Source organism: Colletotrichum aenigma, assembly GCF_013390185.1.
Source record: "Colletotrichum aenigma strain Cg56 chromosome Unknown KSG_Cg56_contig01, whole genome shotgun sequence".
NCBI lineage: Eukaryota > Fungi > Ascomycota > Sordariomycetes > Glomerellales > Glomerellaceae > Colletotrichum > Colletotrichum aenigma.
Genome location: NW_023500907.1, coordinates 3,033,615 through 3,049,572, shown reverse-complemented (window position 1 = coordinate 3,049,572; position 15,958 = coordinate 3,033,615). Strand labels below are relative to the sequence as shown.

Genomic DNA, 15,958 nt, shown 5'->3' with positions numbered 1-15,958 from the left:
AAGGAGGGAAACGAAAAGAAAGAACATCGATACCAAGCCAGCCACTTGGAGTAGCAGCAAGTCGAGGTAGGACGGGCTGATGACCCAAACAGCCTGGAGCGCGTTCGGTAAGGAGGTTCTACCGTGGGGGTGGGAAGCACGACATCTCAGATGCGCAGGGTCTTGTCGAACGAAGCGGGCAGAGCGGCAACGTCAGCCCAGTCACCGGCGCATGTGATGAACGACTCGGAGGGGTGGTTGACCATGCCGTACTCATCCTCGATGGCGGCAGTCGAGCGACTGACGCGGGAGTGGCAGCGGACTTTGATGCTCTCCTTGGACGAGATGTCCTTGACGTCCAAGTCTCCGGGGCACCTCCGACCATGCACCCATTCGTAGGTGGTCATGGTGCCGAGAGGCTGGATCAGGTTGTGGAGGACCATGTTGCCCGAAGTCAGCTCAGTGCCAAGCACAATCGAAGATTGAGATGCGGTGGACGGCATTCGATTGACTACAGTATTGTCGGTGGCAACAGAAGGGGGACCCGAGATGGTCTCAGAACGGTCGATGAGAACAATGTCCTCGTCGCTGTCACAGGAGTGATACCCTGGAGTCTGAGGCCGAGAGTCTAGGGCAACACGACCATGGGCAATGGTGGAGGAAGACTCGGTCGAGTCAAGTCTTTGCGGACTGCGGGCCTCCTCGAAGCGGCTTTCGTTCTTGAACTCGTCGATGGCGACGTGGAAGGGGATGTGCGTGTGCTTGTGACCTTCTCGGCGATCCATATTGGACTTTGTGTGTTGTGTGTGTTGAGGGAAAGGACGTATTATCGGGATGGCCTGGAGTCCAGCCGTCGAGTGATGCTGGATGAGGGTTGCTGCTGAAGGGTACGATGTTAGTCCCGGCCAAGGGCAAGAGGTAATAGTGTCGACGTACCAGAGTCTCTGCGGAGCGTTCCAGGTGGGCAATATGCCTTCTTGAGAGGGAAAGAGTGAGGTGAGTGGTGACGGGTAGGGCAAGCAAGTGGTTTGAAGACACTTGTTGCTCGAGGGAGATGGCTCTCTTTTGAGGAAGGCCAGAGGGTGCTATCCGTTCCAGGATGGCCGTTTACAAACGTCTATGAGACTAATGGAAAGGGGTATCGGTATGATATAATAACAAATTTGCTTCTTGAGGGAAGAGGAGTCGAGGAGGAGTGGACGACGTAGGAAGGAGTTCTCTATATGTATGTTGGCTGAAGATGCATCGGCGTGCAGGGTGTGTGTTGACGGAAGGGGTGGACGAGAGTCAGCCATCCTGGACGTGCCCTTTCCTGTCGTCTCTTTACGACTTCACCCCTAGCGCTCCTCGCAAAGAGAGTGAGCCTGAAGCAGTAAGGTAGAAGATGAGATGGGCGGCTGTGGCATGCGCTGCATGCAACGCAGCAGCTGCACTGCAAGTCGGGATGGGGTGGGGACTGGGCAGGTACCTGTACACTCACGCATACGGCTTCGAGGTGCAGTGGGTTGACTGTGCGGAGTAACCGCCGAGACAGCGACAGCACAGCAATTGACGCGTGTGGGGATCCTCTGCAGAGTCCTTTCGAGTGTCTATCTTCCCATCTCTTCCATTTTTCAAATACCGTACCTTGACTATTGCTCAGCTCTTTCCCTTCCCTGGACTCTGGGACGGGACTACCTCCGGTACTTCAGCAGCAGGTACACGAATTCCAAGGGTCCTGACTGTGCACTTAATTCTGTCTGTTTCCCTTCCCGGGTCTGTACCTGCCTCGGCAGTACACACACTCGCCTCGATGAAATCGCACATTCGTCTACCTTCCATTGCCCACGACCACAGCTGCCAGAACTTCCGCTCGCTAATCCACGCGGGAACAAGACGTCCGCGACTGGCCTTGGCACACGGCAAGGCATTTTCATCCCCTTGGCAGCTCCTACTTCGGATTTTGGCCTCAGGTCCGCGTGCCGTTTCTACGCACCTCGTCCTTTTGCCCTGCCTTCGTCTACCTTCACCACCCTTTTCTTCACGCAGTTCCTTCACGCAAGCCTCACTTTTCGTCTTGCCATGTTCTCCCGAGAATCTCGACCGGACCCTCGTTCTCGGGTGTTCGTACTCCTGGCCAATGCCATCGCGTCGACTCGTCTTGTTTCCTCAGAAATCAAGGTTACACCCCTCAACGATCAACATCGCGGTGTCTCAGCTGCTAAGACAGCGCTACAACTGTCAAGGAAACGGCGGACGATTCACTGCCCAAGTTTCAATGCGCGCCATTGGCCTTACAGGGATTCCATTGACGCAATGACACTCGCGTCTCCCAGCTCTGTGTTAGACTTCTGTTAGACTTCGAGGTGACAGCTGCGTCTGTCGAGCATCGGGTTCTGAAGTCTAGTTACTTACATCCATGCGCTGCGCCCCTGCAAATCTGCAGCTAAAAAGTACTGTGTGTACCAAAATCTACGACAGGTGCGGTATGTCATTGACCCCACTGCTCCAACACCTCCAGCACCGCCGACCCTTGGCTTCTGAGAAAGCATGCAGTTAATACCGGCCTACTGCTTTGGTCACGTTGCGTTCAAGATCATCATCACCATCATCGCGATGATCCTCTTTCTCGGGCTCGTTCACCGAGCTGCTGAATATACATATCAACAAAGATTGACCACTGACTACACTCCATCCCATAATTTTGGACAGCAACACAAGCCTTGCGACTAGAGGTCTCTCGAATCAGCTTCCTCGAGGCCCTGAGCTCCCTTCGGCTGTGCAACCCACACAACCATGGCACATGCTCACTTGACGCCATCCCGCTGCTTATTTGAATTCATCTTGCGCATTATCAAGCTCACAACACGCCGTCTTCGGAGACTCTCGATGCCATTGAGATTCTGCCATCCGAGTTGGACGACCGATGTGATCGACGAGGTTGGCTTTGTGGAGTCAACGGCTACTATCGGTTGTCTCCTACACCGAAGGCATGCTTTATCGCACCTATCTTCAACAACGGCGCCCTCCTATCTCTGCCATCGTACACCTTCAACGAATCCGGAATCGCTGCTTGTCGGCATGAAACACGCCGCCGGCCAGCTAATCGACTTGACCGCTGTGGCGGCCTGGCCTTGCCATCTTCATCTGGATTCACCAGTGACTCACTCACCTTATCCTACGTTGTTGCCAATGCCACGCGATGGCTTGAACACGCGCGCGCTCGTCGATGCTTGGCTTCGAGTCCTCCCTATTTCGGAGGTTCACGCCGATCGGATAGCTAACGGTGCCCGAGACATACACAGTCGGCGGCTTCAGCCAACTTGAGCGGTCCACATGAGCTTACCCAACTCCCAATATTGGGCTCCCGATGTATTCGTTGCGAGAGCCTTGGAGATTTGTCATTGAACCATTACGCAGTATGGTGCATCACAGAAAGGCTGTCTATTGGGCAAGTTGTCAGGGATCAGAACTATTGCATGGCCAACCAAGTCATCTGGACGATGACAGGCCGGGTACAGATACTATGGTTCGCATCAGCCCAATTGACGGGCACTGATCTTCCAAGTGTCGCAGATCAGACCCTGGCCTACGTGACGAGGACAACGTGCAATCACCACGACGTCTTCAAGCCCTCGCGTTGAATTCAAATCAGTCAAATATCACGGATCGATTGATAGGTTGGATGTGTCCCCAGGCCCAAATGCATTAACCCGCCGTCTTCGCGTCCCCGCAGCTCTAGGACGGCTGCATACTGCAACGGCGACTCCGAGTCCCCCCTGCAACGTCCTGCATGCTTACGAACCCAAGAACCGTTCGTTATCACAGGGAAATATACCCCCGAATCCTTTACTGCCACTGAAAGGTGCATCATTGTACAGATTTCCTCAAGCAGCATCACAGCCTGGGAAAGAAGCACGGGTTCGACACATTGGTAACGAAGGGAAAGATCTTCGACGCCGCTCTCCTGTCATCTGATTCAATAAAGCGCCCGGCTTGCGCCGAAAGCACTAACGGACGCCGCTCCGAGCACCACAATTCTCGGGCGCAACAACACGTCCTAGGACCTGGGGGGTTTGGGGGGCCATCCGGGGCGGGCATTTTCTCCATACCTTACCTTACTCCCCAACGGTCCAGTAGGACCCCAAGTGCGACTACAGTCCTACCATCGTCCTATCCCGACGCATGTCTTAGATCGCATCAACCAAGGAAACAAGAGGACGGGCGCATGTCACCCTCCAAAAAATCCACACGAGGAAACTCGAATTACAGTCCAACCAGGACACGACCCTGGTAGGAAACGCAGGCCGTTTAACACCGCAGTCCCCTGGCCATCGAGGTCGCAATCGAGACACATGATCTTGCCCAGCCCCGGAACTCTTCCCCGGCGATGGACCTCCGAAAGAAAACAACGCATCACATATCGCAAAGTCGCGAATCGCCTCGAGGCAATCGAACCAGGCCCCCTCATCGCAATCTCCAATACCCCTCATCGAACCATGTCTTCTCGTGACCGAACAAAGTGCGGGAAATACTGCCTCCCAGGTCCTCACTCCTTCTCGAAGCCGCGGAAACAACATCCACAAGCCAAGACAATACGAACGATGATGTATTCACGCAGCACCGCAGTTCCAGTGTGAATCCAAAGCCCCCACTTTGCGAGCGGGCAAGGACGGTGAGCCCCTCCCCCCGTCCCAATGGAAGCGATCCCGTGGCCTTCGAGAAGTGTTCTAGCGCCGCCATGCCGTAGATCCCCTTGCATCTGTGCGGGCACCCCAGACAGAACATGCATGTCTTCCTTTCTTCCCCGTCCTCTCACATCATTCACTGCCCGTGCCTCCTTTCTCGTCGACGAAGGTGGTGTGAAGCCAGCCTTCCTGACGCAGGGTTCGCCCCGGGGAAGTCTTGGGGAGCAATCCGGGCCGCTTGATGAGGCTTGCGGAGGCGTCAAGAGATGGGTAGGTAGATTGTTTGAGTATGAGGGATAAATGAGCATGCAGGCAGGTCGAAGCTTGTGTGTGCGCGCGGGTGCGCGGCAAGATGTGTTCTAGCGGCAAGGCATTCTTCTAGAAGCAAAACAACAACACAGAGCACACCTCCCCTTCACCGATCGGTATCCAATTTGGGTTTGACGCCCAGGGTTCTTCATTTTTTGCAATGGTCATCCGCCTCGTCATTGGAGACGCGTCTTTTGGAACGTACATACTTCCTACGGATAGTTCCTCCCGCCGCTTACATGCAGCTTTCTGGAAGAGAGGCTTGAGACCCAACACGACCCAGCACAGCTGAACATCCTGCTGCAGCACACCGTCCCTCTCAGCCTGATCGACTCTTCCCTGACCGACCGTCCGAAAGAGGTAGTCTTCGAGAATATCTTGTTTCCTTCGTCTGCTGACATGTCTTGTGCATGTCCATCCCTGTGGCCTCCACGCCTCCAACGCCGCGCCGTTCTTTCAGTGTTCCATGCATATCCACCGTGCTCCTGGTCAGCCACGATGATTTGTATCTGTACATGCGCCGCCCCCAAACGCCGCGCCCATGAGGTGAGGACGCGCCTCAGCCATCCGTCGCATGCGCTAGGACGGCATCCGAAACCTGGGCTGCGTGTCACCCTTGCTGTGCTTGGCTGGGTGACGGTTTCTTACATTCTTTCACTCTTTGACGCCATCAGTATGCGGCCCCGACACTGCTTGATCTCCTATCCTTCTCAAGCGTGGATGCCCCTCCTACCACCGTTGCTGCTGCCACCGCCGCCGCCGCCGCTGTTGAACCTTTCCTCCGCAGACCGCCAGCCTTGAATCTTCGGACAGTCTGGTATGACCTGTCTAATTCGTTTTCAACTGCACAACGAATACGCAGCGCAGCGACCGCGGGCCAAACGCTTCGCTCGCCCCGCGAAATCCAATAATCCAGCGTCTCTCGCGTGGGTGTCTCGAGCAGGCGTACAAAGTCCCCAGCGGTCACCTCTGGCACCAACGTCATGGACGCTCCTGGTACGATCTCGTCGACGAGGAAGCGGCGGATACCTGCGGGCAGCAGGTGCAGTGTATCGAGCTGTCGTAAGCGATGTCTGAGTTCTAGGCCAACCATACGGACCATAAAGGCCGTTATCGAGGTCGTGCTGTTACGCGTCTCCATGAGCGACGGACCATGCATGTCGCTTTGCAAAAAGGGAATGAGATAAGGCCTGGCTTGGCTGACGATAAAATGATTTACGTTGAACAGTTCGGCGATTCGAAGAAGCGGCGACTCTCTATCGGAATATGATACATGAGTCCAATGTCGGAAGTCGATCGTATTTGCGGGTGCCCATGGCACAATGTTTCCGTGTGCGTCTTTGCAGAGAACGGTTGTCTCTCTGTGGCCGTACAGGCTAGCCGAGGAGGCATTGGATGCCACTGCCGCGGTCCAGATAAGCTGCACAAGTTTTAGTCCTGATTCAGTGTCTGAGCAGCAATGTCTACTGACCACATTCGGTGCTGTCAGGTAGTTCAGCAGCGTTGGCACGCCGCCCTGTCCAGCCGTTGCAACTGTAATATTGAGCACTCTCTTGCTCCGGTTATAAGCCTCCTCGAACGTCAAGTCGCCGACGTTAGCTCGCACACACTCCTCAAGAACTTTAACGTCGAGGAAGTAACCCTCCCGAGAGAACCTCCTAATCCGTCTTAACAGAGTGTTCCACCTCGTTGCATAAGACTGTTCCTTTGGCGGCCCCTTCTCAGACTTTGCCTTTCCAGAAAAGGCGGACAAGTCGATGCCCTCTCCTTTGAGCACGTGGGGAAGTTCCTCTTCGGTGTGAATGGCAACCAGAGCTGCGATCAGGGCGCCCGTAGCAGTACCAGTAATAATGCGCGGCAACAAACCCCGAAGAAACAGCGCTTTCACAACTCCCAAATGACAAACTCCGAATATCGCACCGCCTTGCAGGACGAGAGTGCTCCTGCCAAAAGCTTGTCTAGTATCGTGGATGAAATCCAACTTCATCTGGTTTGTCAACCCGATGGGGGCGCCATTGCCGTCGGAGGGCGGGGTGGTCGGCAAATGAGTGATATCTTCAACTGCCTCGGCGATTTGGGTGATGTATTCTTCGATCAGGTACTTGGTGCCGGCGAAGGATCGGTTATACAGGGTGGGCGAGGTGATGTTGCCAAGATTCCGCACCAGGCCGGAGCGAAGGAGGTTGACCAGCGCATTAAGGTTGCCATCCTCCCTAGCAGTGATTAGAGAGTTGAGACGCTCGTTGATCAGACGGTAATCGTAGTATTTTGACGTTGGGTTATTTCTCCTGTTGTGCCGGAACAGCTTTAGCATGTGCATCTGAGACACGAAAGCTGGAAGCTACAGCTCCTTACCACAAGTCCAATCCAAGCAGGTTGTCGAGGTGCAGGGCGGCCTCTTCCCAATCCTCGAATGCTTCGGCATGGCGGAGGAGCTCCAGCCATAGTTCGACGGGGGTCTTGCGGGTGTACCAATCGCGGAGCTTCTGCATGTGCGCAACGACGCATCAAAGGTCAGCCGCGGCTCGTCCCAGGTTTCGGCGTTCGGCCGACAGGCAGCTGCAGAAGCTGCTGCTGCGGCGGTAGCAACGACCAGCCTCAGGAAGAGTTGTTGAGTATGCCACGTACCTTATTCCAGAACTGCGTGACGTCTACGGCTACTTGCCAGAGCGCGACGACTACCCCCATTGTTGCGCGACGGCGGCGACTCGAACGGTGTAGACCATGGAGAATCCCAAACTGGCGGGGGAAAGCAATGCTAATGAGGATAGTGATAAGTTATGAGAGGTGGTCATGGCATTATGGCATAATGGTCGGGTGGAGCGTGACGAGCGTCGTGTCTCGACTAGGCGGGTGATTGCATTCCAATACCGAGGTCGGGTCAGGATGGTGCGTTGAACGGGAGAGACAGGTGGGATGGCAGTCAGTATTCGTCGAGCGATAGAGGACACCGTGATAGGGGGAGAGATGAAGATAACAGAATGTCTTGGACCGTCTGCAGAGAAGTCTTGAAAAGGGAATAGGAAGACTAAAAGGTAATCAAGGAGCGTGGAGGACGAACGAGCGGGCGTACGATGGGCGCTAGGTAGATGAAGTAGGTAGACGGACTGGAGACACTGGGAGCCTTGTACGATCCCTGGTGCTACCTGAAGCCCGTGTGTTCTTTTTTATTTTTTGCTCTCTTCTCCCTGGTTCCTTTCCAAGGCTGGAAACAAAAGAGAGTCAGGTCAGGCAAGTCAGACCAGCTCAGGCCAGGTAGGTACTTTGGGTCATTCGTTCGGTGCTAACCTACCTCGACCTTCCTCGCGAGCTACCCGTCTGTCAAGTCCGTGGCGTGTAAGAGTGGTTTGGCTCGGCTCAAAAAAATCGAAGGAACACTGGAACAGTAGGTTACTCAAGGTACGAAATGGACAAGGGCGGCAGCAGCAAGCGCATGCAAAGCCCGGGTTTGCCGTGGCTCCCGCATCCGCAGTGCGCATCCCAGCCAATGTCTGTGGTCTGGGGAAGCAGACGTCAGGCTCCATTGGAGCGCATTGGATTGCCCGGGGGGCGGACTGTAGCGGATAGCATCAGGTGCTCTTGCCCATTGCTTCTTTGCAGCAGACCACGAGACCCTCAACCCCACACAACTACCTACACACAGCGTCAGGTCGTGTAGCATCCCGAGCTGGTGGTGGAAGGTTGGGGGCCGGACGAGCAGCTCCCTCAGCTACCTGTGTCCAGTCCAGTGCTTAGGTTGGCTGTGGTGCTTGGTTATGCCGTCCCATGCCATCCATCCATCCATTTTGCTGCATGCCCACCACTGCTGGCCAACTGCCCGCCCAGTACGTAGTCAATCACTGTCTTCGCTGGTGGTGCTTGGCGCTAGCTGTCGACATGTGACAATGCCTTTTCCCCGTCGTCAACTTCGCCCGCTGCAAGACCATTCCGTCGCACCACGCCTTATCCGCCGTTCCGTCCCACGAAACTCTCTTCATGTGTTGGACTGAGTCGCTGCGAGCCACCGTTCTAGAGTGCCAATGCTGGTGAGCCCCCAACAAAGTCAATCGCACCGATAACGGCCTATTTCCGCCCATGACAAAGAATTTCGCCCATTGCAGCACGTGTTCCACCGTTGGCGACGCCAGAACCAAGCCTAGCCGCATCTGGCAGCGTGTGCCTTTTCAAACAGCGGCCGGTGAGCTCATCATTTAGACCTCACGGCACTTGAAGCTGGCATTGCATGGGGGATTGAGGGACAAGACGTGGGATATCGTGCATTTTGTTTTCAGTGTCTATGGGCCGCCCGTCTCGCCCACCATGCTTGTAAGAAACTTCGATATTATACAAATGGCAAATGCGCCGTCTTCTTTTGGTGATGTGGCTGTCCAGTTGAAACCCCCTTACTCCGAATCATCATCGTCCACGACATGACGACGTCTGCCTCTGCCGCTCGGCTCCATCATATCGTCCTCGTCGCCATCGGCATCTTCGTCGTCAGACATCTTCTGTCGCTTCTTGGATCGCGGCCTCTCGTCCTCATCGTCGTCGTCCAGGATTTCTTCGTTATCGTCGTCCGGACCCTCGCTGATTTCGTCGTCGCTACCAACAATGAAGTCGTCCTCCATGTCATAGTCATCCTGCCTGCGCGCGCCCGAGGGAAGATCATCATCGGAGTCGTATTCGGGACGTCTCCTCTTCTGCTTCGGTGCGCCAGGCCTCTTACGGCCGGCACCGCGGCGTCCTTCCAGGTCTCCAATGGAAAGACCGCCCCCGCGGCCGTAACCCCTGCTGGAATCCGTCAACTTGGCAGCCGCCGTCTCGCGACGACGTTGCGCCTTCATGCGCTCCTTCTCCGCCTGCTCGGCCTGTCGTTTCCTGAGCTCGGGGTCCTGGATGGTGTTGATGATCATGTCCTTCTCCTGGGGTTTCTGCGTGACTGTGGCCATGCGCTCCGCGAGGGCAGCAAGTGCGTCGTCCTGGACCTCCTTTCCAGGACGTACTATGAACTGGTCTGTGACGTGGCCAACGAACATGAGGAAGTTGCTGGAGTATTCAGCAGCGGCCGCGTAGTAGTGACCGTCCTGGAGGTCCGAGTATGGCTGCTCGGGGCCCGGCGCCAGGGCCTTCGTGGTGACCTCCAAGTGCTCGTCGCCGACAGTAATGGTCACTGAACCGTCGCTCCATCTGTGAATCATGGCGTTGCTCTGTAGCTTGTTGCCGTGTCTGCGCACGCGAATATCGTGCTTCGGCGTGTCAGCCTTGGCGTTCTCGATATCCTCCTCGGTGGGCTCGAAGGTTTCAGGGTCGTAGATCGTGGGAATGAATCTGAAAAACTTGGGAACGCGAAGAGATCCAAGCTGCACGGGGTAAGCGCATGTCGCAAAGAGCAGGATCGTCGCGTCAACTCACTCTCTGCTCCTTCGCCTTGGGAATGCGGTGGCGCTGCATCTCCACAGCCTCGATAACTTTCGTCTCATAGTCCGTTGATGTCGGGCCTGCATCATACCTCTCCTCGTCCTCGTCTGCCGCGAGTCCATCTGATGCGGCGCGTTCGCTGCCAGCGCGACTGCGATCCTCGGGAAGCTCGTCGGCCGCCTCGTCGCCAAAGAGGTCCTCCTCCTCCTCCTCGGGGAGCTCGACCAATTCCTCAGAGTCAGACATGTTGACGGATGATTTCGAATCGGGTACTTCTGAATGTGGGCGGGATGGCAAAAATTGACGTTGTTGCGAATGGACGTGTAGCTCCTTTGCTGAAAGCAGACACTGCGGCGAGGCTTGCAGGATCCCTGCTCGAAAATTTGACCCACTCAATTGAGCTTCTCGGGGACTGCAAGGCCAGTGCGTGTGGTGAATGTATGTGAGGCTGGTGAAGAAGCACCGCCACACCCGACCTCAGGACACCTACTCCGGATGCTGGAGGCAAGAACAACCGATTTGATGGGAGATCCCCGTCTCGGCACCGAGTCCCGGTCTGGCAGGTTTATGCTTTGGCAGATTTATGCCGACAGGATACGGCAGTGGCAGAGTTTACTTGGCGTCAGTGGAGGCAATTTGTAATTGCAGATGATCTGGGCGATTTCCCCTGACTTTAGAGGAGCTTTTAGATGATCAAAAGCTACACCGTCTGTTCGCCCCAACCTCCCAGACGCCACACGAGGCTGAAGAGGACCCTTATTTCCGCCTAGCGGCAGTCCAATGGCGACAGAGTCAAGCAGCATGGAGACCCAAGGCTGTGGAGGAGACGGCTCGTGCGCTCGCTTAATGTAACATTTCAAGTCTAGCGTCCCTCATGCTGCTACTCCTGTTTGGATGCAGGAGCGAACGTAGTCCGAAGAAGCTCACCTTCAACCGCCCCTTTTCAGCTTAACCCTCTCTCCTTGCTTGATATCCGACCACTTTTCCATTGTCAAACGGTCTGAATTTTGAATCATCAGCCCTGAGAACCTATTTCCCCAGCCCCTACAGAGTACAACCCTCCCAGGAGGTGTGCCGGTCGACCCAGCCATATAACCCCCCTCCGCCTCCCCCTCACCGCGGGACGTCTCTTTTGCCATGTCGAACCTCTTCTCAGGAATGTGAGTTACTTCCACCTTTTCGTTTGTCCTTTTGCTTTTTGCTTTTGCTTTTCGCCCTTCCTTGTCTTCTCCCCCATCCCTGTCTGCTTTTCTCCTTATCCATCTCCAATATTGGGCTGCCAGGGACGGGACTGGAAGGTGTCATGGCGGCTGCACAGCAGACAGCTGTGAAGTTGGTTCCCCGGCTAGTGCCGCAGCCCGCAGCCGTTACTTGGTACATGCAACCGGCCCGACCCCGAGACATGGGGTGCATCTTCTTCACTTGAGAACAGACAGGACTTCAACATGACAAACTCATCTGATTGTTGCTGTCATGTGTGGTGTTCATCGGTTGGCTTGTGGTTGTTGCCGCACGTCAGTACGTCATTGGAACAAAGGCAACCTGTCCCTTGTTCTGTTCATGCGGGGTGAATCGCTCCCATGCTTCAGATGCAATATTGCACTGCAAAAGGACCTGTGTCACCAAGTCCCAGGTCTGGTGTTTTGAGATGATGTGGATGCAATGGCTGCTCCATCTCACCATTGCTCCCCAATATCAGCATCCATCACATCAACATCGGGAAGGAGTGGAGGAAGTGGAACCAAAGGACCAAGCCGGTATCAATACTGCCAGCCATTGAGGCAACACTTATTGCCATGACTAGCCTTGGGTATCAAGCGAGGCCAGACCCAACAGCAGGACTCGAAGTACAGAGTTCGGTCCCTCCACAAGCCTATCACCAGACCTACGGAGGAGGACGGCGACAGGAGGCTGCTTGCCTTTTGCAAGCTTTGTCTGTGCTTTCAATGGGCTGGGCTTCGACATCACACTGGAAATTATTTCCATGGGTTTCGAGCCTAGACGTCTTCGCCAATACCCGCCCTTGTCAAGATCGTTTCATATACCTTTACCGCCTTTCTACTCTTGCGCAGACCAACGCGTCCTCGACCCCGCTCCTCGATACCTTCAGCCTGGCGACATCACCAGTTCCAATCAACAGCACCAAAGGAACTGTCGAGGTATCCTCTTGGGAGCTTCAGTGACGAGGCTGAGGCAGCCCCTGGCCTACTCTCATGATACACCGCGGCGCGACTTTTACGGCTGGCTGTCGATTCATCGAATTCCATCAACGCAACACCGTTCGGCCCCGCTCAGGCATCGGCCTTACCCGGCAGCCCTGGTCAGCAACGGTCTCAGACATCCCTAGCTCGTCGACAGCCCCGCCCCATGCTATGCCTTGTCTCAGTCAGATACTCTCAGCATGGCTGGAGCAGGCTCTTGGGCCTTGGTACCCCCTTGTCATCGGCCTAGTGGTCGATGTTACCATCATGCTCGATTCCTTTCTATGCCTTGCGTTGTTTATCCTAATCCTCACCTTTCGCCCGCTAACCTGGCATCGATAAACAGCAACGCCCGCTTCCGGGGTGCCGCCGCTAAACCTCCAGGACAGAACAAGTCCCCCACGTCTTCAACCGCCGGCCAACCTTCATCACCTACCGTCGCGCAGGCACCTCAGAGCCAAGCTTCTGTCAGGGCGCCCAGTGTCCCGCCTTTGCCCAACTCTCCTTCTCTTGCTCAGACTATTGGCATGGATGCTCAGGGCGGCATGGCTAACGGCGACGACATCCTCGGTTCATACCACCTGCCTCGGCCCATGCCGATCTGGCTCAACTCCAACTATGGCAAGCACATTGTCAAGGGCAACTTCATGACCCTGAGTGCAAGGCCAAAGACGGTCGAACAGGGCGAGTGGATCGCGCATCAGGGTGCGTAGATTTTGCTGCCAGTGTCTCGCTGAGTTGAAGCTTACCAAATTTTAGTTGTCGAGCACTACAGAAACCTCTGGAACTTTGTTCGTGTCCTTCACGAGAAGGAGGAGGATGGAACCACCATCTGCAACGCCTCAACTTGCCCGAGGATGTCTGCTGGAACGTAAGTCAGATTCAAATCTCACTGCCACTCACTCACCTTCTGACATATCACAGTAACCACTCCTTCACCTGGCTCAACAGCCGCAGAGAGCCCGTTGAACTTCCCGCCGCTGAATACATGACTCTTATGCAGAGATGGATCTCGGGCAAGATCGACGACACCAATATCTTCCCCACCGACCCCTCGGGCGTCTCCTACGCGCACAACCCCAGCATCACCACGACGCCCCTCTCCCAGCTCACCAACCCGGGTGAGCCCGATTGGATCGGCAAACGCTCCGGCTTTCCCCAGAACTTCATCGACGTATGCCAGACCATCTTCCGCCAGATGTTTCGCGTCTATGCTCACCTCTACTGGGCCCATTTCACCGAGCCCTTCTACCACCTGAACCTGGAGAAGTCCCTAAACAGTTGCTTCAGCCACTTCATCCTTACCGCCACCGCTCTGGATATGCTGAAGCCCCACGAGCTCGAGCCCATGCAGCCCCTGATCGACCTCTGGGCCGCAAACGGTACCTTCCCTGCTGAGTCCAAGGCCTACGAGTACGCCAACCTTAGAGCCGGCGAGCGCCTCATGCAGCTGGCTGGCGTCTAAATATGTGCGGGCGAAACGACCGGAACGGGCACATGTGGCCAGGGAACGTTGACGTTGGAACGGCTTTTATGACGGCCTGGGTCTGAGCATTCTGAGTACGCATCACTTTTGGTCAGCTCAATCGACTGCTCGTCGGCCTTTTCTTATCCTTTTCCGATTCCAACGCGCGCTAGCCGCCAGCCCCCCCCGATTCCCACAAAGTGGATAGAACGAAGGTGCAGGACTACTACGACTACACAGACAAACACATTTTACACAAGTACGCATTGCATTTGCTGCAGCAGAGGGCTGTATGTTGGGAGTTTAGGATTTTGCTACACGGCCAGGCAGGCAACGTCGTCACACTCACAGTCTCAGAGTTCCCAGAAAACGCAGCACAGGAGGAAGAGGACGGTTTTTCGTCTCGCATGACATGGTTCTTGTTTTCGGAGGGCGGAAGGGAGGGGGCTTTCTTGGGATGTTGAAAGAAAGTAGACGAAAGATTTCCCCTTTAGGCAAATCCACATACACAAGTTGACAAGACCTCCGTAACATTGGCGCCCGTGATGCCTCGTAGGTGCTCAGGCTACGACCTCGCTGATCTTGTACTCCACCACAATCGGCTTCCCCTCCTCGAGCACGAACCGCCCGGACCCAACGTAGATCTTGTTCTGCAGCTCCCTCAAAGCCTCGTGCCCGGACTCGAACTTTGCGGAAGTGACTGCGCGACCCGGTTAGCTCAACTCCTTACACACCGAGCAGCAAGGCCCACAAGCATCCCCGAAGTCCGTCGTCGCCGCCCCCGGGAGATCCTTCAACACCCTCCCCGCGGGTCCCGAGATGTCGATCGTGCCTGTGTAGTCGAAGCGGATCACCGCGCCGGTGGCCCTGTCGCGCAGCGCGCTGGCGACCTCGAGGCGCGCGGTGTTGCCATCCGGGTCGAAGCGCAGGAAGTCGGAGCCGTGGAGGAAGACGGCGTCGATGCGGAGCGGGTAGTCCGGCTCGGAGACGAGGGCGCCCGCGTCCGGGAGGAAGGGGGCGTGGAGCTGGGAGGGCCCGTGGGCGAGGGTGCCGATTGGGGAGGGGGTGCCGAGGTGAATCTTGTGGTGTGGTGGTTTTTGTCAACGGGCGGCTCGGAGCTTTGATGCTTGCAATTGAGTTTGGCGAGGTCTCTTACCTGGACGGTGAAGGCTGGGATTAGCTTGGGGAAATTTGACATTTTCGAGGTGGGAGATGAGCTCCGGGGCGTTTGATTGGGAAAGGGCGAATTGGAAGTTAGAATTTTACAAAAGATATCGGATTATTCTCAATGATGGAAAAGTCTGCTTCTATCGGGGGTAGTGGGCATGAGTGTTCTAGAAGGATTGGAATGATGCCATCGCGAGAGTTTCCCCTCGTGCCGACCGGTTGCGCTCCTCTTTCCCCCTCCTCCTTTCCGTCATCCATCCTTCCTTCCATTCACCCCCTCAGCTTGCGTTTTTGATTTGCGTCAATCAGCCACAAGTGAGGGGTCATTTATTGCCTGCGTGCTGCAGCGTTAGCTTACAGGCGCCATGCGTCTGCGTCTTCTCCCCCAATCGATTAGCTGCAGGATGGATGCAGGTGTAAGCTCCCGCAAAGCCTCGGCCGTGTATTCTTTTCTTTGGGGGGATGGATGATTTCAACTTCACGGGATGTCTTTTTCACGTGGCGGTGTTCATGATGCGAGACCCAAACGGCTTTTTTACTCCCTGTTCACTCGACGGTAATCACGAGCGCAAGGTCTTGGGAGTGTGGCCACATACATGGTCTGTTCAACGTCCGTTCGTCGTCGTGTGTAAGCAACCTCTAAGAAGTCTGTCATGTTTGGGACGATTTGCGGAATGGTTGACATCGAATATGTGCAGTTGGGCTTTCCCAATCGTGACGTCTAGCTTTTTTGGTTGCTTACTTTCTGATTACATTACAATATCTTGTCTCAT

General features: G+C 55.4%; 5 protein-coding genes across 5 annotated transcripts; 1 reads left to right on the top strand and 4 right to left on the bottom strand.

Annotated features, from left to right (window-relative positions):
- Window positions 1-146: 146 nt before the first annotated feature.
- CGCA056_v000820 (uncharacterized protein) lies at window positions 147-764 on the bottom strand (the record flags this gene model as incomplete). The annotated part of the gene is made up of 1 exon (XM_037316081.1): window positions 147-764. One exon carries the CDS (start codon window positions 762-764, stop codon window positions 147-149), a length of 618 nt encoding a protein of 205 aa, XP_037184500.1.
- Window positions 765-5,625: 4,861 nt separating this feature from the next.
- On the bottom strand, window positions 5,626-7,643 carry CGCA056_v000819 (putative triacylglycerol lipase; the record flags this gene model as incomplete). Its single annotated transcript, XM_037316080.1, has 4 exons — window positions 5,626-6,375; window positions 6,427-7,243; window positions 7,311-7,441; window positions 7,584-7,643. The coding sequence occupies 4 exons, from the start codon at window positions 7,641-7,643 to the stop codon at window positions 5,626-5,628; spliced, it is 1,758 nt and encodes a 585-aa protein (XP_037185458.1).
- Window positions 7,644-9,337: 1,694 nt separating this feature from the next.
- Window positions 9,338-10,598, bottom strand: Leo1 (RNA polymerase-associated protein LEO1; the record flags this gene model as incomplete). The annotated part of the gene is made up of 2 exons (XM_037316079.1): window positions 9,338-10,294; window positions 10,347-10,598. 2 exons carry the CDS (start codon window positions 10,596-10,598, stop codon window positions 9,338-9,340), a joined length of 1,209 nt encoding a protein of 402 aa, XP_037185457.1.
- Window positions 10,599-12,565: 1,967 nt separating this feature from the next.
- On the top strand, window positions 12,566-14,018 carry mob2 (Maintenance of ploidy protein mob2; the record flags this gene model as incomplete). Its single annotated transcript, XM_037316078.1, has 4 exons — window positions 12,566-12,672; window positions 12,900-13,258; window positions 13,313-13,424; window positions 13,478-14,018. 4 exons carry the CDS (start codon window positions 12,566-12,568, stop codon window positions 14,016-14,018), a joined length of 1,119 nt encoding a protein of 372 aa, XP_037185466.1.
- Window positions 14,019-14,578: 560 nt separating this feature from the next.
- Window positions 14,579-15,216, bottom strand: CGCA056_v000816 (uncharacterized protein; the record flags this gene model as incomplete). Its single annotated transcript, XM_037316077.1, has 3 exons — window positions 14,579-14,718; window positions 14,770-15,097; window positions 15,175-15,216. 3 exons carry the CDS (start codon window positions 15,214-15,216, stop codon window positions 14,579-14,581), a joined length of 510 nt encoding a protein of 169 aa, XP_037185465.1.
- Between the last annotated feature and the right edge of the window lie 742 nt (window positions 15,217-15,958).